This window comes from Rhinatrema bivittatum, chromosome 11 (assembly GCF_901001135.1).
Source record: "Rhinatrema bivittatum chromosome 11, aRhiBiv1.1, whole genome shotgun sequence".
NCBI classification, from domain to species: Eukaryota; Metazoa; Chordata; class Amphibia; order Gymnophiona; family Rhinatrematidae; genus Rhinatrema; species Rhinatrema bivittatum.
Genome location: NC_042625.1, coordinates 75,983,690 through 76,009,029, shown reverse-complemented (window position 1 = coordinate 76,009,029; position 25,340 = coordinate 75,983,690). Strand labels below are relative to the sequence as shown.

At 48.6% G+C, this 25,340-nt stretch overlaps 1 protein-coding gene across 1 annotated transcript; it reads right to left on the bottom strand.

Annotated features, from left to right (window-relative positions):
- Window positions 1-7,985: 7,985 nt before the first annotated feature.
- On the bottom strand, window positions 7,986-24,405 carry TMEM91 (transmembrane protein 91). Its single transcript, XM_029571304.1, is given in 5 exon segments — window positions 7,986-9,449; window positions 15,411-15,548; window positions 17,137-17,226; window positions 17,228-18,108; window positions 23,881-24,405. Coding segments are annotated over 4 exon segments (717 nt in total). The 5' UTR covers window positions 17,558-18,108; window positions 23,881-24,405; the 3' UTR covers window positions 7,986-9,290.
- Window positions 24,406-25,340: the final 935 nt, after the last annotated feature.

Genomic DNA, 25,340 nt, shown 5'->3' with positions numbered 1-25,340 from the left:
ATTGTTACAATTGCAGACGGATGTCCCCATGAATGCAGTAGTCCTGGAAAATGGAGGAACTGTGTAAGTCTTGTAGAAGCCACAATAAGTCCCTGATGTGCAGCCTCGTCTGCCTCACCGGGAACAGAATGAGCACCAGCTCCTCTAAAATATCTCCCCCGATAGTCGATCAGGCTGAATCCTCGGGGTTGAGTAAACAGCTGCCATACGTCAAAGAAAAGGAGTCACCACTCTGCGGAAGCACTGGAGCATCAGGCACTGAAGAAGCACAGAGGCTCAAGTGCACTGATTCAATTGATGCACAAGACTTTGACGCATTGAGCCTTGGAACATCGAGCCTTTGCCTACTAAACCATTGGAAGCATTGATGCATCGTACTGCAAATCTTCCCAGGCAGCTACATGCTGGTCAGGGCAAGTTCTTCACTATGAACCCCCTTCCACCACGGATTTACTAAAGTACTCTTGCCAATGAAATTATTGTCACAAGATCTGTCTAGAAACACCATATCTTATTTGCTCTCTGGTGTTTCCGGTCATCCTGCGGGACAAATTCTAAAAAACCCAGAAGATATTCAGCATTCCATTCTAGTATGAGAAGGTGTTCCACCATTTGGACCTGGTCAGAGGGCACGGCAACCTCTTGACCAAGTAGCAGAGTTGGTGAAAGATTTCTTTACCTCATCAGTGGCTAAAGATAAGGAAGGTACCATTCAATCGTTCCTTTCCAAGATGTCCTCTTTACTTCCAGAATCCCCAATACATGTAGATTCTCCATTGGAACCCCCATTGGGTTTCTAGTCCATGGCATTGGCATGCGGCGGACCCTGGTCACTCGGAAGGATACGTACCAGGAGTCCTCTCCTCTGAGGTGACTGAGGTTCCCTCCTCAGTCTCCACCTTCATCATTGGACTCCTGGATCCGTCTTCCCTTACCTCTCGGCTCTGAAGAAGGATTGATGGGATTTCCCTCCAACCCCGCCCCAGAACAATTTTCTCTCCCAGAAGACCTTTCCTACTCTAGATTTCTGGACAAACTGGAAAAAGCTCTTGGAGGGACTGTACATAAGGGCAAACACCCTCCTGCAGATGTGGAAGTGCTAGGGGATCTAGAAGCTATCCCGGTTCATCATATTCTGCAAGATTTACAAATGAGAATGTGGGGAAAATCCCATTTCTGTGCCCCTGTAGCAAGGAAACCTGATTTCAAGCTGGAATTGTAAAATTACCCTATCAGTCAGTAGTGGTGGAATCGACTCTTAAAAGGGGGAAGAAAACAAGAATATATTCAAACACACCAGCACACAAAGATCCCAGGCAACTGAAGAATTTTGGCAAAAAGAGGTTTCAAAGCTCCATGCTTAATGCGTGGATCACTACTCCATGAATTTTATATGGTTCAGTACTTTATACAACTGTATACAAACACTGAAGCTATTTCTTCTGGCCAATGAGGGTGGAATCACTTACCCCCAGCCACTGTTGTAGTGGTGGCCAACGCCAGAGCTACCCCTTCTGGCAGCTCCAGCGCTACTGGATGCCATCCATATTTGTGCCTTGTGCTCGAGAGCATGACTGCTTCAACCCAAAGCAGCGCAACACACCTAGTCCAAAGCTGCAGGGACCCATAGATCCTGTTTTTTGTGGGACCTGCCGCTTATAGTGCAGGGGTCATACCGCTGCAGTAGACCCTTGTGTGCTACATAAGCGAGGAGCTGAGCCAGCGGCTGGGGAAAGGAACGGCAGGTAGCTTGCGGGATGAGAGAGAGAGACAGGGCCACTGGAGAGAAATGGAACAAGGATACAGGAACAGGCGATGACAAAGGAGGGAGGGCAGAGGGGGGTTAGAATGGGGTGAAAGGGGAGAGAGACAGAGGGGAAGTGGAGGGAATGGTATAAGAAACATGGGGAGAACACAGGAGGGAAATGAGACAGAATGACAAATGGGACAGGGGTGTGAAGAGGGAGATGAGGGGACACTGATGGAAGTCCGGGAGGGGTTAAGGCAGAGAGGGAGCCGAGTGGGGAACAGGAAGGTGTCAGAGAGAAATGTCATGTAAAAAGAAACAGAAGGAGTTGGGAGAAGCCAGAAAATTAAAGCAGAGGACAGAGACAAAATAATCTTTATTTTCATTTAAATATCAGATTAGGAAGTTTTTAATTACATGTGTGTTTAAAATTCCAGCTGTATTGCCTGACATTGGTGGTGGTCTATTCTTGTAATTTTGGGCAGAGGTGGTACATGAACTGTTAACTTTTGCTTCTCTTCCCTGTGCCCTCCATAATGCAAATGTAGGTTGTCCTCATTATAGAGTTTCGTCCCTGGGCTGGCATGACCCAGGTAGCAAGCTGCAAGAGGCAGTAAAATCGCTCTCTGCCCCCTCCCCCCCCCCCTTTTTGTGACATCACAAGGCACCCTCCTCTGTTTCCCCACTGCCATCTTGGGCAGCCATGGACTGGGCTGTCATGTGTTCCCAGTCTCTGTGACACCGCGGCCCTAGCTGCTTCCAGAGGAGGTGGAGGCAGGTGACTGCGGGGCCTAGGAGCAGGCAGCAGCTCAGAGTGCCTCCCTACCCCCAATGCAGGCACCCGTGTATTAGTAGTCGCGGCGGGACCTATCCAGGGCAGCCGAGGCATCAGCACTGGCCTTGGTGAAGGAGGGGCTTCCCAACTTTTGAAGCTGCCCAGAGGAGCCAGAAACCTTAGACCTGCCCTGGGAACAGGGAGGGATCCTTCATCCTGCCCTAACCAGGGGGGGAAGGCAAGAGCCTGGGAGCCCTGGTAGAGAGGGCAGCAGTGGAGGTCACCCGGCACGAGCATGAAAGCATCCATCTCTGCAGAAATCCCCACTGAGTGGCTGCAAAATAAGAAAGACAAGATGGATAGACTTTGTCTTTAAAATTTCCTTTATTAATTCTGAAGGTGCAGTTGACGGGAAGAGAGAGACTGGTCCTGAATTAATGAGCTCCACGTCTGTGTGGTAAAATACCTTGGGAGCAGAGCAGGGCACTGACTTGGAGAGAGATCGTTCGCTCTTATTTCCGTCTTTCTCTGCCTCTCATTCTGCACTTATCTCTTTGTATTTCTAATACTGCCTCTCGCTTTGTCTCTTTTTACTTGCCTTTGTTTTGTTCTTCTCTCATTTTCCTTATCTGTCTTTTTCTCCTTTTCTTCTTCTGTCTCCCACGCTCCCGTGATTTTCTTCTCCACGTTCCCTTCCTCGCTGGTGCCTTCTCATCCTGGGACCGGCATAGCAGGGTTTGTTTTCTTTAAACTGTTTTAGTATTTTTCCTTTTGAATATCCTGTATCCCCCCCCCCCCACCCCCCCCCAGGGTATAGTTCGGCATCAATCATGAGAATCTGCTTCGGTGGTAGGTTAAGAACCTCTTGGCCCCATCCTGATGGCAGAAGCTGTCGCTGTCCTTTTTAAAGTTGGGATCTGCTTTGGGCTTTTGTTGCCCCTGGTTTAGGCACTTTTTCAAGAGCAGGTGGCACAGATCCCCTTGGGGAATATTCTGGAGGGGGCTTGGCCCTTTGGCCTGTCTTGCAATGAGATTGGGGCAGACCCTGCCTCTCTTCTATGTGACTTAATCTCCCTGCAGCCCAGCCCCCTTCACCAGCTCTTTGGCAGAAGAGCACTTCAGTGACTTCTGTGTTGGTTGTACAGGGGCGGGCGGGCGGCCTGCACATTCACAGCACTCAAAGTATCTCCAGCCCTTCTCCTTGAGTCTGACTTTCATCAGTTTAACAGGAAACGGTAACACATTCTCCCCAGCATTACTTGTCTGTCTCCATTGCTTTAAGCAGCCTGGCAGCTTGAAAGTGACAGATGCGCCTATAACTGGGGGCGGGTGAGGTGAGAAGCGATTCCTGATGACAGTGTTTTCCAGCACGGATCCATTAACCTTTTCAGTGCCAAGAGGAAAGACAGCTTACCCCCATGCCTGCTCCAGCGACGCTGCTTCTGCTTACGGCAAAGAAGTGCCTGGTTTCTTATCTTAGCCAAGCCTGCTTCCCCGCCTAGGAAGGTTGTAGGAAACAGTCTTGGTCACACATGCAGAGCATAGACCCTCGCCAAGTACAGAACAAGCGACCATGCAATTTAGCAATGTGCATTATTTTTATCTGCATTGAGGATGGACGGTTTTCCAAGAGCCTATTGCCACAGGTAAACCACTGTCTCGCCCATGGAAATGGCTGTGATAGTGCCCTATTTATGTATGGATGTGTGTCCAACGTACTGTGCCAATAACATTTCCTGTCTTTGAATCTGCTTCTGGCATCGCTGAAGGATGTGTGTTAGAGAGATGCATTCGTTTATAGAGAATGCCAAAAGTGCAGTGAATGAGGTCAATTTCGGGTTGTTTCAAATGGAGCAAACTGAAAACAACATCCCACGAAAATGGCCCAAAAATGCTTGCAATTTTTTGTATTTGTGCCATAAAAAAAAAAAAAAAGGGGACGAGGGCAGTGCTGGCTAAAATGGTTCTCTCTCTGTCAGGAGAAAATGTCCATTCGTCCTGGACTGCACCGGCCAGGATGCTAAAGGCTTAGACCTGTCTTCTTACCTTCCCATCATATGCACGTGCTGCTTTATACAGAGACAGGCCCGATGCGATATCTGCGCAGGAAAAACGGGTGCTCCTGATTCAGCGCCCGCTCCCCCAACGCGCGCCCATCCACCTCTGCCGGGCCGCGCGGTGCAGTAGGCAAACGAGCCGGTGCATTAAAAAGGAGGCGCTAGGGGAAAACTGTGCGTCCCTAGCGCCTCCCTGGCATCGGGTGCCCAGGAGAAGTGGCTGTGCGAGGGTTAGAAAAACAGACTTCAATTTTATTTGCTTCCGTTTTCCTAACCTATGCACAGCCACGGGTTAGGAAGATGGACGCTGGTTACTTGAGTGTCAGTTTCCCTAACCTGATTACCAGCAAGTCACTTTTTTTTTTTTTCCCCCAAGTTGTTGCTTTCTGTGGTCCTTCCGACTTAATAGAGCCACGATATTGAGTCGGAGGAACCACAGAAAAGCAGTATTTTATGATTTTCTGTTACATTTTTGGGGGCTCCTCTAGCCTTAGCGCCAGCTCCGGGACTGGTGTTAATTTTTGAGGGTTAAAATGTGCGTCTCGGGGTGCACACATTTTATTTTTTACATAAGGGGAAATAGTTCATAGCCTTACCCGCATGCCATTCACGTGTGATGAGCGCTGTTAGCAGTACCCCGGTTTGAACGCACTAATCCCCCTTATTGCAAAAGGGCTTATGGATGTGCATGTAACCGCGGGTTAACTTGTGCGCCAGCCTGAGCACATGGGATTGCATGGGTCTGACCGTGCACAGGCACCGCACATACGGAACACGTGTTCCTCCCACGCACATTCGCCATTCGTGCACACTCCACATCCACTCCCTGGGTACACAGGCTGGGTAATCGCTATGACTTCATCCTCACACCACACAACAATTTTGTATATACTCTGTGCACGCTTCCTCAAGTCATACATGTGCACGTCATGGGCGTCCACCTACACTAGGCTGGTACATAAAACGCAGGCCATACTGTGGGAGGTAGCCCAAATCAATATTAAGGGAGTCGGGTGCTGTAATGAATCAAAAAATATGGAGGCCAATATTCAATAGGCCGTTTAGTTGACAAGTTATCCAGCTAACGTTAACCAGATAACTTTTCCCGTATATTAAACTCGATAAACATCCCCCTGCATATACAAGCTTAATAACAAAAAAAATCATAACCAGCTAGAGTTGAAAATAGCTGGCTCGGTCTATTATTATCTGTCCTTGTGTGGCCAGATAACTTGCAACTTAACCAGATTATCTTTAAAGATATCTTGCAAAGCAGCGCTGTCAGAAATGAAATACAGCAAGCAAGTCCCTGGGCCAGTGGGCCGTCCCCTCCCTTCCCCCCCCCCCCCCAAAAAAAAAATATCTTGTAAAGGCCATAGGCCATGCTCCTCACCTCCCCAACTCCTTAAAATATTACAAAGAATGCCCCCCCCCCCACTTATTCTAAAATCAGGCTGCCCCCTCCCTTCCCTCTCACCCGGCTGAAAGCATTTATGTTATCGCGGTGCCCCCACCCTCCTCCCCCCAATACCTTACATTTGATTGCCAGGACCCTCCACCTCCGCGCTCTCTGAGAGAGACCGCGCTGGAAACATGGACCAGACAACCAAGGGCAGTTATAGGCGAGGCTGCTAAGACATTTACACTCTCCTGCAAGACCAGGCTAGCTTAATCTTCTGTGCTGGGTATTCGGAGACCAACGTATCTGTAAAGTGCAAGTTAAGATTAAGTTGACATAAGGGGGCCGATGCGCAAAAATAAGAAAAAAAAGCGTCGAAAGCAGTGCCCACTTTCCTAACGCGCCCCCAGGCACCTCTCCTGGGGGTGCCATGCAGTATTTAAATTAAGGGTCACGTTGTCAGGGAGGCGCTAGAGTCGATTGCGCGCCCCTAGTGCCTCCTTGACAACTGGCACCCGCGAGTGGTCGGCTGTCTGCGGCTGTCCGCCGGTTTAGAAAATCTATCGGCATCCGTTTTCCTAATCAGCGCACAGCCTTGCGTTCGGGACACGGACGCTGGTTAACTGAGTCCGTTTCCCGGACCTGACCGCCAGTACCTTTAAAAAAAAATTGTTTGTTTTTTTTTAAATCTTTTGTTCCTCTCACTTAATATCGCCATGATATTAAGTCGGAGGATGTACAGAAAAGCAGTATTTTCTGCTTTTCTGTACAACTTTTTGGGATGCTCAGAAATTAACGCCTGCTCCGGGCAGGCGTTAATTTCTGAGTGCAAAAATATGCATATTGGACATGCATTTTTTTTTTTTTTTGCATTGAGAGTGAATAACTAATAGCCTCATTCACGTGCATTTGTGGAGGTGCTAATCCCCTTATAGCATAAGAGGCTGTGCCCGCGCCTACACAACCCGCATCCAACTGCGGGATAAACAGGACGCTCGGCTGAGCCCACTGTATTGCATCAGCCCCCAAGGCGTTTTAAAGACTTCTGAACATAGAACTGTTTCTATATGTCAGACTGTCTAATGTAATTTGTAACTCTTGTGAACTATTTCCTGCTCCAGTAAAACTCTAATAAGCCAAGATAAGCGTGAAAAGATCTAGTTATCTAATGAGCTGACTTGTAAATATTGATTCCTCCAAGTTGTGCACTTGTGCACATGCACCAGGTCGTGAACCGCGCACACGCAGAAAAACATAGCGTGCACAAGAAGTCCCAATATTATTTGCATTATACTGGCGCCTAGCGCACACATTTGAATTTGGATTTTAATAAGTTGCACAAAGCTTTGAGGGAACATTGGTTGTAAATTCTGAGATCTAAGCATTTCAGAAACTCCGTGGCTCAATGTCCCCCACAGCATTAGTCTACGTCCTGCATGCATACATGCACATACGTGAGCCCCTTCATGCACACATTTCTGCCAGCCTTTGGGATCGTTTGAAACATTATTAATGTTTTATTTATATTCTGCCTTTCATGACTGGTCAGCCACTTTAAAGCATATTGTATTCAGGTGCCATAGGTATCTTCCTGCCCAAGAGGACTTGCAATCTGAGTTTGTATCTGAGGCAGTGGAGGGTGCAGTGTCTTGCCCAAGGTCATAAGGGGCAGCAGGGGTGAGCTTTGAACCCTGGCTTCCTTGGTTTGCAGCCTGCTGCTCTAACCAGGAAACTACCACTCCACTCAAGGTCAGTTCGTTCTGCATATCACCAGGACCTTCTGGCTGCATGGATGGTCAGCCATACGGATAATATGGTGAAAGACTACTGTCTGAGGGAACACAGCCTAAGCTTCCCCAGCCATCACACTCAACAATAACTGAGAGGGTACCTAACCATAGGGTGCGCACACTGGTGCCATACAGTCTCTGATTCAGTGTGTATCATAGGTAGAAAGCCCTCTGAATCTGCTTTACATCATTCACCTAATACTCCCTAGAATTTACGGGAGTCCACTGAAATGTTTATTTTAATAAAGAGGGCATTTACATGCTGCTTATGCACCAGTTTGTTTTGCTGAGTGATGATGTTATTTTAAGAACAGAAGATGTGCTATGCTAGGTCAGATCAAAGGTCCATGAAACCCAGCAGCCTGTCTCCAACAGTGACCAGTCCGGGTCATTAGAAAGTACCCAGCAGATCCCAACGAGTAGATCCAGTTTCTTGTTGCTGTGTCCCAGGGATAAGCAGTGGTTTTCAACAAATATATCTTTCAGGAACTTGTCCAAACATTTTTAAACCCAGCTATGCTAACAGCTTTTACCACATCCTCCGGCAACGCATTCCAGAGCTTAATTGTGCGTTGAGTGAAAAAGAATTTTCTCCGATTTGTTTTAAATGTTTCATGGATGGTCCCCTAATCCTTGTACTATTTGAAGGGGTTCATAACTGTTCCCTATTTACCAGTTCCACCCCACTTGTGATTATGTAAACCTGTATTATATACCGTCTGTCATCTCGTCTCCAAGCGGAAGAGCCCTAACCCTAGTCCCCTTCAACATTTTTAATGTCCCTGTATGTACCTTTTCTAGTTCTGCTATGTCTTTCTTGAGATGGAGCAACCAGAACTACACATGGTACTCAAGGTGCAGTTGCACCAGAGATCTATACAGAAGCAAAATGATATTCTCGGGTTTATTCTCCATTTATTTCCAAATCATTCCTAACATTTTATTTGCTTTTTTTTTTTATTTTTTACTATTGCTGCACACTGAGCTGAGGATCTCAACATATTGTTCAGAATGACTCCAAGATCCTTTTCCTGGGTGGTGAGTCCTAATACGGAACCCAGAGTTTGGTTTATTTTTCCCTGGATTATTATTATTTTTTTTTTTTGTGACCTGGAGCCGAAGGGACCTTTCCTGGCCCTGTGACAATGCCACTTCCTGAATCTGGCTCATCCAGCTGAGAGCCAGTTCTTATTCCCCCCCACACTCCCCTCTCGCTTTTTCTGGGATCACCCCCATCCTGCGATAGCATAGGATAAGAACGTAGTGTCCTGATTAAACAGCACACACCTGCACACTAAAGAGTGTCCGCATTAGGCAGAGCCGGCTATCGCCCCCACTAAGTAGAGTGATCGGTGTGTCCCCCGTTCGCAAGGGCCAGGTATAGTCCCCATTAAGCAGAGCGAGCAGTTGAAGGAGTGAAGGCAGCAGGCGTCCATTGGCTGGAGAAGGGACAAGGAGGGTGCCCAGGCCCTCCCAGCTTCTGTCACTGCCTGGGAGAAGGCCCCTCCCACCAGAGGCAAGGCTAAGTGGGAGCCTTGTTGGAGAGGTAAGCGATGAGGGCTACAGTGGCTCCGACGTAGGTGCAGATGCCCAAGACGATGGAGAGCACAGCTAGGAAGAACGTGTGGCGGGAGGCAGAACCGGCTGCCCGGTAATCTCCTTTGGCTGATGCCTTATTGGTCTGGAAAAAAAAAAAAAGGCAGAATTCAGTTAAAGTAATGGAAGGCAGAGCAGAAAATTCAGCCAAGGGGGGACAAAGAGGGATTCAGATTAAGGCAGGAGGAAGGTTAAAGGGCTCTATAGAGACAGCCTGCTGACCACCAAGCTCTATCATTTATTGCAGTGAAATCAATTCAGTGCCCCTCCCCCCCCCCCAACCCCCTTAATTTCTAATCAAGAACATAAGAAGTGCCCTGCTGGGTCAGACCCAGGTCCATCGAGCCCGTCATTCTGTCTCCCATAGGGCCCATCTGGGTCATAAGTACCCGGCACATCCCCAATACTTGATCTGTTTCCTCTATCACACTCCCAGGGATAAGCGCTGGCTTTCCCAAGTCTGTTAATGGACGTTTCCTTCTGAAACTTGTAGTGTCCTCTTTTGAACCCCCACTATGTGAGTTGTCTTGACCCCACGTCCTGTGGCAACAGATCCCACAGCTTGTTTGTGCGCTGGGTGAAAAAAATGCTTCCTCCCATTGGTTTTCAATCCATGGCGTGCCCCAGTCCTAGTGTTGTTTGAAAGGGTAAATAACCGTTCCCTGCTTGCCTATCCCGTTCCCGTCATGATCTATAAATCTCAATCATATCCCTTCTGTCTCTTCTACCAGCTGAGGAACCCTAACATGTTCAGCCTTTCTCCATAAGGGAGCTGTGCCTTCCCCTTTATCATTTTTGTCACCCTTCTCTGTACCTTTTTCTATGTCCATTATATCTTTTTTTTGAGATGGGGGGGTGACCAGAATTGCCTTGTACAAAAAAAAAAAAAATAAAAATTCAAGGTAGTTAAAATCATGCTTGTGCAAGGGTTTTATAATCCTTTTCAACTTTTCACTTTGGTCTTTAACAAGACACAGGGAGGGAAAGGCGTCAATAACTGACTTTGGGCGAAACTTTGAATTCTGCTGAAGTCCAATACAGTAAACTCCAGGGCCAGGGTTGGCCTTCACACAAAGTTTGAACCTGACTGCAAGCTTTGGTAACTCGAATGGACAGACAGACAGATTACGCCACTGCTTTTCCGATGTGTTTGCGGGCAAGGCATTTTATACCACCCTGCTGGACTGCATTGGGTTTAGCTAGCACAGAACCGGTTTGAACCACTAGGGTTTCTGTACTGCTCTGTGTATTTACTTGAATCCTATTGCTGAGGCTGATGCAATAAGATGTGGTCAGCAGCGCACACAGTTTAACTTGCAGCTGTGTGTACATTTTTTTGTGCAGAAACTTAACTCCCAAAGCAGCAAGGAGGCTCGCGTACAACAGTGTGCATACAGGTTGGCGCCCTCTCATGCAAATCTAATGGTAACGAGGCCTTGGCTATCACCCCCCCAGTGCAGAGAAGTGCACTGGGTGACCTCGTGGTTTCTTAGTGCTAGAAACATAACTCCTGGTCAGAGGTGGATTAAAGTTTCCGCTGCTAGTGTGGGTCTATGGGCAGAAGATTGAGTTCAAGTTCCAGAACTCGTACCCAGGATTTATGCCCATAAACCATATTTTCTGTGCATAAATTGTGATTTATTTGCATAGATCATGTTTTTCGTGCTAAGCCTTTCCTTATGCATATTTTTTGGGTCTGTGTGCTTTTTAAACTCCTGATGCATTAACATACCATTAGCTTACTGCATCAGGAGTTAAAATAGTTTTAGCATGGGCATTAAGAAACTGTGCACCAACTTTCAGTGCAGAGTTTTAACAAACAGCTTATTACATCGGCTCCTCTTGCTTTCCAGGCTACTTATACTCTGTTTTTCCTCGTTAATAAAAGCTGTGCTGTTTTACTACTCTTGCAAAGAGGAAACATCTCTGGATTGTTTGTTGCTCTGTAGAAAGTGTTTTCTTCACTAAACAAACTTGTTGTGCCATAGATCATTAATAGTGTTGAAAAAGGAAGCATGGCCAAAGTGAAAACAAATTATTCATTTTTATAAGCAACAAAACTACTTAAACCCTAGTTGGATGATTTGCTGATATAGGTACACAGTTTGTTAAATCCCTTTATAGGAACTTTGACCTTGCATTTTAGCCTACTTTCCAAAGTGTATGTGTCTGTCTTTTGTCTATGTTTCCTCTGATAACGTTTTTCTACACATATGTGTGTGTCCTGGAACATAAGTTCCTTTAGTTCTGGGTGGAACATTCTGTCCTATAAGCAAAAGGGCTGTAGACCCTACACTACAGTCCAGTATCAAAAGGACAGCGACTCTAGTTCCTGCTCAGCTTTGTGTCTCAGGTTAGGACCATGCATGCTTTTTTTTTTTTGCTTTTAGGGTGGGCAAGTTTCAAAATGTCCTTTTACCTGAGTAAGTTAGTATTTACCTAGGAAAGTCTTGCCTCACCAATGTGCTACATTTTTTGAGGGTGAAAACAAATGTGGATAAAGGTGAACCGGTAGATGTAGTATAGCCACTGCCATTAGCAATGGTAACATGGAATAGACTTAGTTTTTGGGTACTTGCCAGGTTCTTATGGCTTGGATTGGCCACTGTTGGAAACAGGATGCTGGGCTTGATGGACCCTAGGTCTGACCCAGTATGGCATTTTCTTATGTTCTTAAGCAATATGAAATCTACCTACCCCTTGGGTTCCTGCCAGGAACTTGTGACCTGGATTGGCCACTGTGGGAAACAGTATACTGGGCTTGATGGACCTTTGGTCTGACCCAGTTTGGCAAATCTTATGTTCTTAAATGGCTTTAAAAAAATTACCTACTCATGCCTAATTATGTGTTTTTACAAGATTGTTCTGGGAGGGATACTGGAGATGGGGTCATCATGATGATCGAGTTTAATTGTCAAAATCTTAGGGGTGGGGAAAGTTAGCCTATGAACCTGAAAGTTAATGGGGAAGGGGGTGCAAGGCTGAAAATTCACCTAGGGTGCCTAATATCCTTGCAGCAGCACTGGGACTGCACCCTTCCCATCTTGCTTTTCAATATTCTCAGAATAACGTGTACAGCCAGCGTGGGCTGAAGCGTCACAATACACAGTGGGTGGGGACGGGAGCCTGAAAGCAGAAAGCAGTGACATTTAGAAAGGCTTTGTGCATCCAGAGAGGAAAAGAACTAAATCCTTTCACCTTTAGAAGAGATCAGAGCAGCTTTTATAGGGAGGGAGGGGGAGGAGAAGGGAAGACCAACTCTACCCTGCTGGAACTCACCCTGTGTTTGCAGGGTTTCCATCTCACCCAGGTCAATGCACAGAGGCTGATTCAGTTGTAATGTTGTCCTATGACATGAATGGAGATGTTGTTCTGATTTACCTAAGAAAAGCAGGAGCTATATTTTCCCACCTGCAATGGAGCAACCCTATGTATACGTGAGGTGCCTGTGGCATTGTGATCGCTGCAGGTGTGAGCAAACAGGAAACAGTATAAGCACTGGCAAGTTAGATACAAAGCATTGATAAGAAAGGCAAAAAGAGAATTTTAAAAGATGCTTGGCATAGAAGCAAAAACTCATAATAAAATCTTTTTGAGGTACATTTGAAACAAAAAGCCTGCAGGGGAGTTAGTTGGACCATTAGATGATCAAGGGGTAAAATGGGCACTTAGGATAAACAAGGCTATAGCAGAAAGACTAAATGAATTATTTGCCAGAAATATTATTTAAAGGTGATGATCCAGAGGAACTGAAACAAATCTCAGTGAACCTGAAAGATGTAAGAGGGCAAATTGACAAACTAAAGAGTAGCAAATCACCTGGACCAGATGGTATACATTCCAGAGTGTTGAAAGAACTGAAAAATGAAATTTCAGACATACTATGAGTAATTTGTAAACTATGTTAGAATTTTCTATTGTACCTGAAGATTGGAGGGCTGTCAGTGTAACACCACTTTTTAAAAAGGATTCCAGGGTGATCCAGAAACTATAGACCAATGAGCCTAACATCAGTGACAGCACAATGGTAATAACTATATAAAGAAAAGAAATTACTGAGCATATGGATAGTCATAATTCAATGGGGCAAAGCCTCACCAATCTGCTACATTTTATTTAAAGCATAAATAAACATGAATAAAGGTGATTCAGTTGATACAGTGTATCTGGATTTTCAGAAGGCATTTGACAAGGTCCCTCATGAGAGATGTCTGAGGAAATTAAAAAGTCATGTACTAGGAGGCAATGTCCTACTGTGGATTGGGAACAGTTAAAAGATAGAAAACAGATAGAGCTAAATGGTTAATTTTCTCAATGGAGAAAGATGAATAGTGGAGTAACCCCAGGGATCTGAACTGGGACCGATGCTTTTTAATATATTTATAATTGACCTGGAAATGGGAATGAGTGATGTGATCAAATTTGAAGATGACACAAAATTACTCAAATTTGTTAAATTACAAGACGACTGTGAGAAATTGCAAGAGGACATTGCAAGAGTGGGAGATTGGGCATGCAAATGGCAGACGACATTTAATGTGGGCAAATGCAAAGTGATGCATTTAGGGAAGAGAAATCTAAGTTATAGTTATGCATTGCAAGATTTCACATTAAGAATCACTACTCAGGAAAACGATCTAGGCGTTGTCATGAATAATACGTTGAAATGTTCTGCTCAGTGTGCAGCAGCAGCAGCCAAGAAAGTAAACAGCATGCTAGGGATTATTAGGAAAGGAGAGGAGAATAAAACAGAGAATATCACAATGCCTCTGCATCGCTCCATGACGTGGTCACATTTTGAGCGTTGTGTGCAATTCTGGCCACTGTATCTCAAGAAAGATATAGCAGAATTAGGAAAAGTACAGAGAAGGGTGACCAAAATGCCAAAAAGGATGGAACAATTCCCCTATGAAGAAAGGCTAAAGAGGTTAGGACTCTTCAGCTTGGAGAAGAGACGGCTGAGGGGGGATATGATAGAGGTCTATAAAATAATGAGTGGAATGGATAAACACAAATTGGTTTTTTACTCTTTCAGAAAGGGGAGATATGATAGAGGTCTATAAAATAATGAGTGGAATGGATAAACACAAATTGGTTTTTTACTCTTTCAGAAAGGGGAGATATGATAGAGGTCTATAAAATAATGAGTGGAATGGAATGGATAAACACAAATTGGTTGTTTACTCTTTCAGAAAGTATAAAGACGAAGGGACATGCAATATCATTACTAAGTAGTACAATTAAAACAAATAGGAGAAAATATTTTTTTACTCAAAGCATAATTAAAATCTGAAATTAATTGGCGGAGGATGTGGTAAAATCTGTTAGCATAGCTAAGTTTAAAAAAGGATTGGACAAGTTCTTGGAAGAAAAGTCCATTAACCATTATTAAGGTGGACTTGAGGAACTCCACAGATAAACAGCTTGGGATCTTATCTACCCCTTGGGATCCTGCCAGGTACTTCTGACTTGGCTTGGCCACTGTTGGAAACAGGATTCTGGGCTTGATGGACCTTTGGTCTGACCCAGTATGGCAAGCCTCAATTCCTGTATGGCCAGCCAGACTGCGGAAGATAAGGCAGCTACGGCACAGTAAGCATGCAGAGTAACACATGCATGACCCCTTCTCCCACACTCAGCTGAGACCTCCGCCTTACATGCATCATAGCGCTCATGCCACATTGCTTTGTAGCAGCAAAATCTTTTGGTGATGCCTGAATTCCTGCACAGCTGGCTGGAGCCCTGTTCCATGCACCGAGTTACTGCCTGCCAAATCTGATGGCTGAAGCCCATCGCAGCTTCTCATGGCTTTGAGAGCAGGAACAACCAAGCCTGAGCTGCAGAATCCAGTTTCACCATGTAGTGTCTACAGGATATAGAGATCACCTTTGAGGTGTACAGGGAGGGAGTTCTGTAGGCTAGATGGCATGGACCAGAAGGGAGAAGAGGGAAGGAGACGTTTCAGCTCCCTGGATTGTCTTTGTGTTGCAATACTCGTGCAAACCTCTTCCGGCACCTACCACCTCCAGCTCCTCCTCAGCCTTACCTTCTGCGACATGTAAAAGGCAGCGATGCCTACAGGCCAAAAACAGCACAGCATGGAGAAGACGGACAGCCCCAGATAGTCCTGCGGGAGCACCAGGGAAAACGCACCCTCCTCACTGTCGCTGTCACTGGATGAGTCCTGAAAGGCAGGAGACGTGGAGTTACCGAAGGGACAGGAGCAGCCAATCCTGGTTTTACCCCATTGCATGCTGGAGCTACAACCCATCTGTGCAATGGAGGATCGGGGAACGGGATGAAAGCAGCACCAGTTTAGCCTGCCCTTACCTGATTGGGAGCTGTTTTGCTTTAGAATCACTGTCATGTTTAGGGCAGGAGAAGTAGTGGCTGGACAGCAGGCTGCCACCAGGTGGATTGCTATTTAAGGGGACCATAGTGTCATTTTCTAGTGAGACCCTCCCCTCTTCTTGTCCAGAAGAATGCATGGGGCAAGTTTCAGCACCTTTGGCAAACTCACTAGGGGAGCGGTAGAGGTGCTGCAGCTAAGGATGGTTATGCGGCCCATACAGATCATTTTCTGCAATCCAGCGTATGGAAAAACGAGGAGTCAAGACTCCTATCATCCCTCTGTAATGAGTGCTAAACATGAACAGGCATTTTCTGTACTGCATGAAGCGAGGGTTGGTGTCCTCCTGTTTCTGCCATGGGGGTAATTGTAGGGACTCCTGCCCTCTTCCTACAGAGAGAGCTCAGCTTAACCAAGGGTCGGCTCAGAGACCTTGTTCATAAAAGGGGGTTCCCTTCCAGCCCAACGTAGGGGCCTGTACTACCACACACTTTCTCCCATTTTTTTGTCATTGAGAAAATGCTTAGTACGTAGGCCGTTGCCTGAAGTTGGACTCTGTTCTCACATGGGGTGGGTTTTTGGAGATCCCAGTTATTTTTAGCTGTCAGTTTCCTCTTTTGCACTCTCAGATCTATCAGAACTGGGGCCCTGGATCTAGCACCGTGAGCCTTTATTTCTCGATTCTGTACCCTCCCCCCCAACTTGTGCTTAGTCCGGTCATTGCAGCGCCAGCCCTGGGCCAGGGGCTGTGTGCCAGGGCTCCTGCAGTCATGGGCCCTGAATCTGGCCACTAGGTGTCACCCTTAAGCAGCGACCATGGCTCCCCTGGGGCCTCTGCAGCATCCTTGGCGCTGGCTGAGCCAGGGAGTGGAAGGCCTGACCTGTGCTTTGAACGGGGGAACGTCTGCATGCCAATGCATGCACAGGCCTTAACCGTCTGCACCACTGGGCCGGCCCCACATTTTTTAAAGAGAAAATTACAGCATATTTGATTTTCCTCCTGCCGTAAACAGGACGATTTTCCCTTTGGAAACTGGGCCGGCAGCGCACAGCAGTACTTAGTCCGCGCACACATTTCCATCTGGAGTAGGCGTTAAGTGTACACGCATAAAGCCTGTGCAGGACTTTCAGAATGAAAGCCCCCGTGGGTCCGTTCCCTTCCGCAATCCAATCCCATCCCTTTTTTTTTGGCTGTGGTTAGAAGTGCCGGTGCTGTTCACAGCATGGGTCCTTGTCACCGCAGTGAGAGGGCATATGGGAAACTTTCAGTGGCACATAAAAAGATTTGAATATTGCCCTGTAAATGCCCTCCAGACTAAACTCTTCTGTTCAGCTCCCGGCTTCTCGGTGATGAGGATTTCTCCACGCTGTCGTAACGCGCATCCCGTAAACGCTGATAAATGGTAAGAAGAAGATGCCCTACCTCAAGCTCCGGCATGTCCGCGTCCCCCACGTCGTAGGACACCGTGTGGATGTCCTTCTCGGCCATCAGCTTCTTGCCGGCGTCCCCCCCCGTCGCTGCCTTCCTTCAGCTCGCTGCCCGTGCCCACAAACGCTGTCTCGATGCAGTCTCTCCTCCTCCAGGCCGGAGGCTCCCCGGATCTCCACAGCGCCAGGTCCGGGTACAGCGTCAGGTCCGGGGTGCAGTAGGGCTCCACGGTCCTCTGCAGGGTGCCCACGTCCAGCAGCTGCTGGGTCAGCTCGGGCTGGGCGAACGAGACCTGGGGGAAGGACTTCCAGGAGAAGAAGCCGGCTTTGTCCTGCTCCCCGTCCCGGACCCCCAGGGGGGCCCTGCCCCACTCCTTCTGCAGCAGGGGCTGTCGGAGCTCCTGCAGGCTTTCCATTGCAGACACAACAAAAGGGAAGGTCAATGGAAGCCCTCCAGAAAGTATATTCAGTTACACCTCCCTATAGCAACCCCGGCTTATTAAGTCCCCATGGATGTCCAGTCATAATGTGCAGGGACGCCTCGCTATAACATCCCCGGCTTATTAGGTCACTGTAAACATAAAACGGTTCTCAGTTCCCTGTTCAGACCCATAATTACTGATGATTCTGATTACAGTATCAGTGCTTGCATCTCCCATCTCCCCTGACACGGGGGCTAATTGCTCTATTCCTGGTGTTTATTTCTGCCTTTGGCGAGGCTTCGGCGTGTTTGGGCCTGGCAGTGAGGGGGCCTGGCAGTAGCCACATTCACAACCAAGCAGGGAGTGGCGGGATGGGGGACGGTCCAGATGTGGCCAGCTGTGGGGGAGCCAGCCTCCCCCTTTCTCTTCTGCACCCTCCTGTCCTCTCCGTCCAGTGCAGGCTAGAGTCTTTTCTTCTCCATCTTTCGGACATGAAAAGGCTAGAAAGGTGACAGCAGCTCTCTTCTCCGAGGTGACGCTTGTATCTGTGGCATCCCCCAAAAAACACAATGGAAGAAGAGGCACTGGTTAAGAAATGAATCCCTTACCATAGCACTGTCTCATCCTGTTCTATATTTGAAAAGCTTAATAACATGTTAAAAAAAAACAAACCCCAGACTTACTGACCCAGTGTAATTGCTAAAGGGGAAAGCAAGTGAGAGCTGCTTGCACACTTGGGCACTTTGCTATCATTTAACTGGCAGGACGGATCTCACCTAGCCAAGCTCTTTGGCTCATGGATCTGCCAGTGAGCCCCTAGCTAAAGGGAAGAACATCTAAGCCGGCCGTGGTCATTAAACTGCCATCTCCTAAGTGTCTGGGGATTTATTGTTTTGTTTCAATCGATGCCAGCAGCAGGAGAAGAAAATCTCAGAGAGATGGGACTTAAACAAAAAAACAAAAAAACAAGCAGAACAGGCTCAAAGTGACCCCCATGGCTTGGAGATGTAGTTGGGGGCTCTGGGGAGGAGTTTTGAGAAAAAGGCTCCCTGCTGTGCCTAAGAGAAGCGCTAGCCATAGTGCTGCCCTTGGAATATAAGTGCTGAAGCTCAGCGGCCGCATCGTTGCATTGTCAGCCAGCCAGCGTGGAATTGCTGACCTGCTACTGGCCAGTGCTTAACGAGATGTGCAAGCAGGAAGCCTCCTGAATGTGCTGCTAGAAACAACATTGAAACGTGACGGCAGAAAAAGACGGCACGGCCCATCCAGTCTGCCCATCCATCCAATTAATTTAGCATTATAATTCCAATCACTCCCTCAGAGATGCCCTGTATTTATCCCCTGCTTTCATGAATTCAGATGCTGTTTCGTCTCCACCACATCCACCGGGAGGCCGTTCCACACATCCACCACCCTCTCTGTAAAGAAATATTTCCTAAGATTACTCCTGAGTCTACCCCCTTTCACCCCCATGATCTCATCACCCCCTCATTGCAGAGCCTCCTCTTCATCGAAAAAGGCTCACCCCCTGTGCATAGCAAGGAGGGGGTGCAGATTTTAGGAAGGGAAAACCTATTGTGTTCCCATGTTCTCCGGAAGATAAACCTAGAACAAAAGTACAAAGTCCACAGTGCCCAGAGGTGCGATAGGACGGGCTCCCAGCACTGGCTTCCCCTCGCATTGGGGGTTATCAGATGACCCCCCATAGCAACTTGCACATTCACATCACACCCTGGTCCTTGCAAGCCCATACCCAGAGGCAGGTCGTGGCCCTGTCTGAGGGACAGGAGATGCAGAACTACGAATCCCGGGCTGCTGATGGCATTTACCTTCCTTTTTCTCCAGCCTCAACAAAACCCATCCGACGTGTAGTCCAAACTGCACCAGATCTTATGGTGGGGGGTGGGGGGGGGCATCTGGTCACTGGGGGTCTGTAATGCCGGCAGAGGAGCCCCATATAGCACTATGAACACCAGGGGCCACATATCCAATATGTTCTTGTTCAGCTCTTGGGACAGCACACCTGCCATTTCTGGTTTTTATGGAGATGGAAAATGATCCCAGGAGTCGGCATGTAAGGATATATAAAAAAAACAACCCAGCAAAGCTGCTATCAGTAGATAGATTAGACAGAGAACTGTGTCCCAGAGTGAGGAGAAAGCCTGCGGATAATGCTAGGCCGCCTGTAGGGAAATCGCCGATAACATCCCATACAAATTTGTCAGCCAACAGGCAGCTCTGAGAAGGCTGCAGATAAAAGAAAGGGTTTGGATGCAGGGCAATTGCTGTATCATAATATTAAGGGCCTGATTTATTAAGGCTTTTTCCCTATTCTAGGTCTATGGGACAAAAGCTTAGGAAATGGGTCCCCAAGAGGCATTTAAACGTGTTGTCATGGTGATGGAGCATCTTCTCCCTCTCCTCTAATGGCATCCACATGGACCTGGATCCATTTACCATAGCTCTGGCAAGATCTTCTGCCAGAACTGATCCTGGTGTGTCGGTGGTGTCTGGGGCTGGAAACGGCTGACAGTGGCCTGAGGATACAGTGATTGTGGCTGCCAAATGGCAAGGAATGGCCGACCATGATACGGTAAATACAGTGAGGTTGGCCTCCCATGTTTGGGAATGGCTGACCATGATGTGACAAGTACTGTGGTCCTGCTAGTCCTCAAGCAGCTCTGCTTTATTTTAGCATATTCTATGATTTTAGGGAGAGGGGTGGGGGCAAGAAGAAAGGAGTTGCAGAGTAACCAGAATATGCAAATTAAGTTGCCTGGTAGTGCAACTATTTGCAAATATATCTCTTGAAGATTCATTGTGGATACCTGTTGAGAGAGCCCCCTCCAGGACCAGAGCTGAGAGCTCTCCTCTCACCTTGGCTACTATGCAGCCATTAATGTATTCAGCCGGAACCTTCCTGCAGACAATTCGTGCCAGCTGGAGTCCTTTCAAACCACTTCTGTTAAAACCTTTTTTTTTTTTCTATTGAAAAGTTGCATCTCTCTGGGAAGGCCAAGTCCCTTCATAAAATAAGATTTGCAGTTTACTGAAGAATGAGTAAGGTTGCAGGCCTGTGCTGGGCTTAGAGCCATGATCTGCTGCATCCTGGGGCTCTTCCTGAGACATGGTGGTAGGATCGGAACCTAGGTCTCTGCATACCCTGAGCTTTCTGCTCCAACCACAGAGCCATGCGCATGGAGAGCAGCTCTGGGGAATGTGCTGCATTCAGTGAGATGAAAGCTTCAGTCACCAAGGCAATGCTCTGGGGAGGTCATCTGTGCTGGAAAAGGTTTTCAAACTTAAAGATGCCTGGAAACGAATGGTGGAAAAGCACTAATGAAACGGGCTTCATTCTTGTCCTGCATAGCAGCAGCTTCCCAGCTGGGACTGTGCTATACAAAATCCCCCTTCTACCTTCCATACAATTTATGGTGCCAAATGAAGCAGAACCTTTGGAATAGCGCAGTTTTGCCCTGGCAATTCTATCTCAGCGGGGCGACAGTGATATGGATGTCAGCCACCTGCTCCGAATATCTCCCTCCTCATTGGGGGAAGGGTCCAAAAGAGGCCAGGACACTGGCTCTGGCAACTCCCAGCGGTCAGGCAGAAATCAGCCTGGCAGACACAGGACTTACATGGGGGGGGGGGGGGGGGGGGGGAGAATGCTGGAGACAGGGTGAATACTGGAAGCTGCGCACACTGGCACAGTGAATCCCTGATGAGAGACAGGTATTGGCGAATAAAGGAGGTAATGTTCATGATGGCTTCCTGGAACGAGTCAAATTCATCCCTCTCTGGACCTAGTGAGTGAGATTGTTCTCATTGTAAGTAGTTATACAATAGATGGGTTCTGATCATTAAGAGGGGGGGGGGGTGCCTGTGAAGGTCAGGGGGGGGAGGCAAGGTCACTGTGGAGGCGAGCGAGGCAGGGGGGAAAGCAGTGAAGTGAGATGAATGATTATTTTCAGAGAGATTTTGAATGCGGATGTTAGACAAGTTTCGGCTTTTCGGGGAGCCTTTATCCCAGGCCTGGTGATGGGATTTTTGCCCACTCCTTCAGTGCACAGGGAAAGCAGAGGAGAAGCTGGGAGGCGGCTCTGCTCGGAGAATCAGCCCACATCTGCCTCCAGCTGCAGAAAGCGCACACGCCGAGCTTCCTGTTCTCTCTTCTCTCTGCAGGGGCCCGAGATGTAAAACAAAAAAAAAGATATTTTAACCAAGCAACCGAGCAGATAACGGAAAGTCGTATTTATATCATCAGAGAAGCGCTTCAAGGCTCTCTGTGGTGAGGATCGGCCTCAGCTGAAGACTGTCTGGAAAACATTTGATGTGGAGCATCCACATCGAGAAACCGAGAGTCATTATCCCATGGCTTCCCTCTAAAAAGAGCGAGAGAAAAGGGAAGAGACAGACAGAGAGAGAGAGAACCATCGTGTGCTGTTAAAAATAACACTTCACACTCAGCCTTGCAGCCTGGCCCTTAATGCTGGGGGAGGGTCAGGGCATTCGTGGGGGTGGATGGGGTGGCTGCCCTTAAATACAGCCCCCACCTCAAACAAAAACCTCTCCGGAAAGACACACACACACCACACACCACACACCACACACACAAAGAAGGGAACAGGGTCCCCTGTAAAGGGCTCCGGGAGAATCTGGCCTTCACATGGGAAATCGGTCCGATGAGGGCTGCGGGTGGTTTTGGTTTTCTGCCCGGGGAGGGGAGCTGTGCCTCGCCCTCCTGCAGCAGGATGGGAGGAAACTGATCCTGGACACACTGGGGTCCAGGCGCCCTGAAACTCTGCCCTGGCCCAACCCTGAAGCCGGTCCTGCTCGCCCGAGACTCCCCGGGCACAGACCCCTTCTGCCAAGGCTCAGGCACTCTTAGGCTGATAAGACTGCCTCGCCACCCCGCAGGCGGAAAGGCCCCAAGAAGCGACCGAGAGTGCTCCACAAATCAAGAAGAAAGGGAGTGCAAGCCTTCTGGTGATAAGAGAGTGTCGGGGAACTCCCGAGACCGTTTCTTTTTCTTGGGGGGGGGGACGTGAGGGCTAAAGATCACTGAACATTTTCTGGCAGGCGACAGCGCTGAAGGTAAGAATTCCTGCCCCCAGGCGGTGATCTGAGCTGAGGCTCTGTCAGCAATACAAAAGAGTTTTCCGTTTAAGGCCAAGGAGGCATCTGACTGTGGCCTCCCCCCTCCCCGGGAGCTGGAGTCATTAGCAAAATGATCTTCTCTGGCTGCAGGGAGAAAGCCGAGTATTCCCGGCCAGGAGATAAGGCGTCCGCAGAGCATGAAACGGTGCTTAAGTGGCTCTTATCGCTGCAGGATTCCTGTTCCTTTCCTGCTTGCCCGGATAACCCCTTCCCCTCTGCGTCCCTGCAATGGATCACCCGTACCTGACTCTCTGTAAACCCACAAACAGGGGGTGTTTCAGAGCCTCAGGAATACCCCCCCCCCCCCCCAAGATAAAGCCCCCTGACTCGGGAGCAAACGGGGGAGAGAGACAGAGAGTCAGAGAGAAAGAAAAGGGCAAACCAGAGATACAGAAAAATAGGAGCCAGCGAAGGGGAAATGATGAATGACAGAGGGAGAGAGGAGAGGAGAGGATGTTAGGGTGTAGGAGAGAAGGGAGGCTGCCCGAGAGGCAGCCGGAATGGGCTGAGGGTTTTCTCCTATTTAAAATGTAATCTGGAAGAAAAGGTTTTTTCCCAAGAAATCTGTGTGGCCGAGATCTTGGGCGCTTAAGCTGACGGCCAGAGGCGCCCGCGCAGCCTCCTCTCATCCGGCAGGAGACGCCGAGCTCCCAGTCCCCCGCTCCCAGGAGCTGCTGTCATCCCTGAAAGTGGCAATCAAAACCATCCTTTTATCCCAGCCCCTGGTTACCCCGTCCCTGCAGATCCTTTCTGCCCCCATCTCACACACAATCTCTCCTCCGTCAGCTCCCAGGGGCAGGGACCTCTCTCAGCTGCGGCTCATGCAGGCTGCCTACACATTTGAATAATCACTGGGAGGAAAGCTTCCTTCCTACACGAGGAAGCTGAAGGGTGCAAGTCTTCCGCCCTCCAGTCCCGTCCCCCCCTTTTCTGCACTTTACAGAGGATGCTCCCCGATCTCTGCACGATCCCTCTCTTCCTCTCACAGCAGCCCCCTTTATAACGCCCGCCCCCAGATCACTCACCTCTTGCCCCCTTGTAAAGCTCCTTCAGGATCAGTCCCTTCTAAAGTTTCACCCTCCCCGGGATCGCTCACTTTTTTTTTTTTACCCCTTGTGACCCCCGCCCCCCCCCCCCCCCCTCTTCCCCGGATCACTCACCTCAGAAGTCCCGCGGCTGCAACGATCCTCCCAGCCCGGGAGACAGGGGGGGGGGCGACCTGCGGCGCCGGAAAGTTTCCTTTTGGCGGGCGGGGGAGGGTAAGAAGAGCTGCCCGCCAGTAGCGCCTCCTATTCCTGCCCGAAATAACCGATGCAGCTAAGTTCCCCCACCCCTCCTGCCGCTCCCCCGGCACCGATCCACCGGCAGAGGCTGAGCCAGCTCTCTCCCCCCACCCAGTCCTGAAGCACCGGCCAAACTTTCCCCGCCCGGGACTGCCGGCTGCCCCGGGCTCGGAAGCCTCCTGCCGCTTGGCTCGAGGACGGCGATCGGACCGACTCCGGAGTGATACGGCGCGCACGTCCGTGTGCATGGGAGAGAGGGAGGGAGAGAGAGAGAGAGAGAGAGAGAGAGACTGTGCTGGAGAGAGCGCCGGAGAAAGAAAGGGGGAGGGGGGAGACGCGAGGAAGGCCGGGTGAGGGGCTGTTTAAGTGTAATCTCGGCAGATTGTGCACTACATGAGATCCCTGCTGCGAGGAAAAAGTGTGTGTGAGAGAGAGAGAGAGCGGAAGGAGTGTGTGTGTATTGGGGGGGGGGGGGGGGAGAGTGTGCCTGTGCAGGTTTGTTAGAGTTTGTTTGTGTAGAAGTGGTAAACGAGTGTGAGAAAGCCACATCCGATGTGACTGAAAAAGCTAGAGTGGGGGCCTGAATACAAGGAAAGAGGGAAGGGGAGGGAAATGTTAGAATGAGGAGGAGGAGGAGAGGGAAGGATGCTGCCTAGAGAGAGAGAGCGTAGGCAAAAAGCTGCGTACACATTATGTGTGTGTGCAGGGCCACTCAGAAGGGACGGGATAGGGGAAGGGCAGTATTTAGCTGAAAAGAGACTTTCCAAGCTTGTTTTGGTGCCTTATTTTGATTTCACAGGTTATCATTTTTTTTTAAATGCTATTTTGATTAAGGGTTGGAAAGCTGAAAGAAGCCTGGGCCTCCCTGGACCTCTGCGAGGCAGGGCCAGATTTCAAGATGTTGGCGCCCATAGGCAGAGTGGCATTGTGTTGCCCGTGTGCTGGCATATAGCTCTAAAGCAAGGAGACACAGCAGGCTCCTCTTTGGCCTGGATACTTGGCATCTTCAGAATCTGGCACCCTCCATAGTTGCCTAAGCCTAAATCCGGGCCTGTGTGCGTCTGTGAGACAAGAGGACAGGGTGGGAGGGAAGCTGTGTATACATTGTATTTCTGCGTGTGCCACAGGAGGAAGGCCAGAGGGAATCTGTATACTATGCATATATGTGTGTGTGTGTGTGTGTGTGTGTGTGTGTGAGAGAGAGAGTGTGTCAGCAAGATACAGGAGGAAGGAAGGACATTTGGGTATACGCAGTGTGTATTTTGGACAGGAGTTGGAAAAGGGAGAGAAGCTTTGTATAAACTATCAAGCCAATGGAATATCTGCTGTGGAAAAAC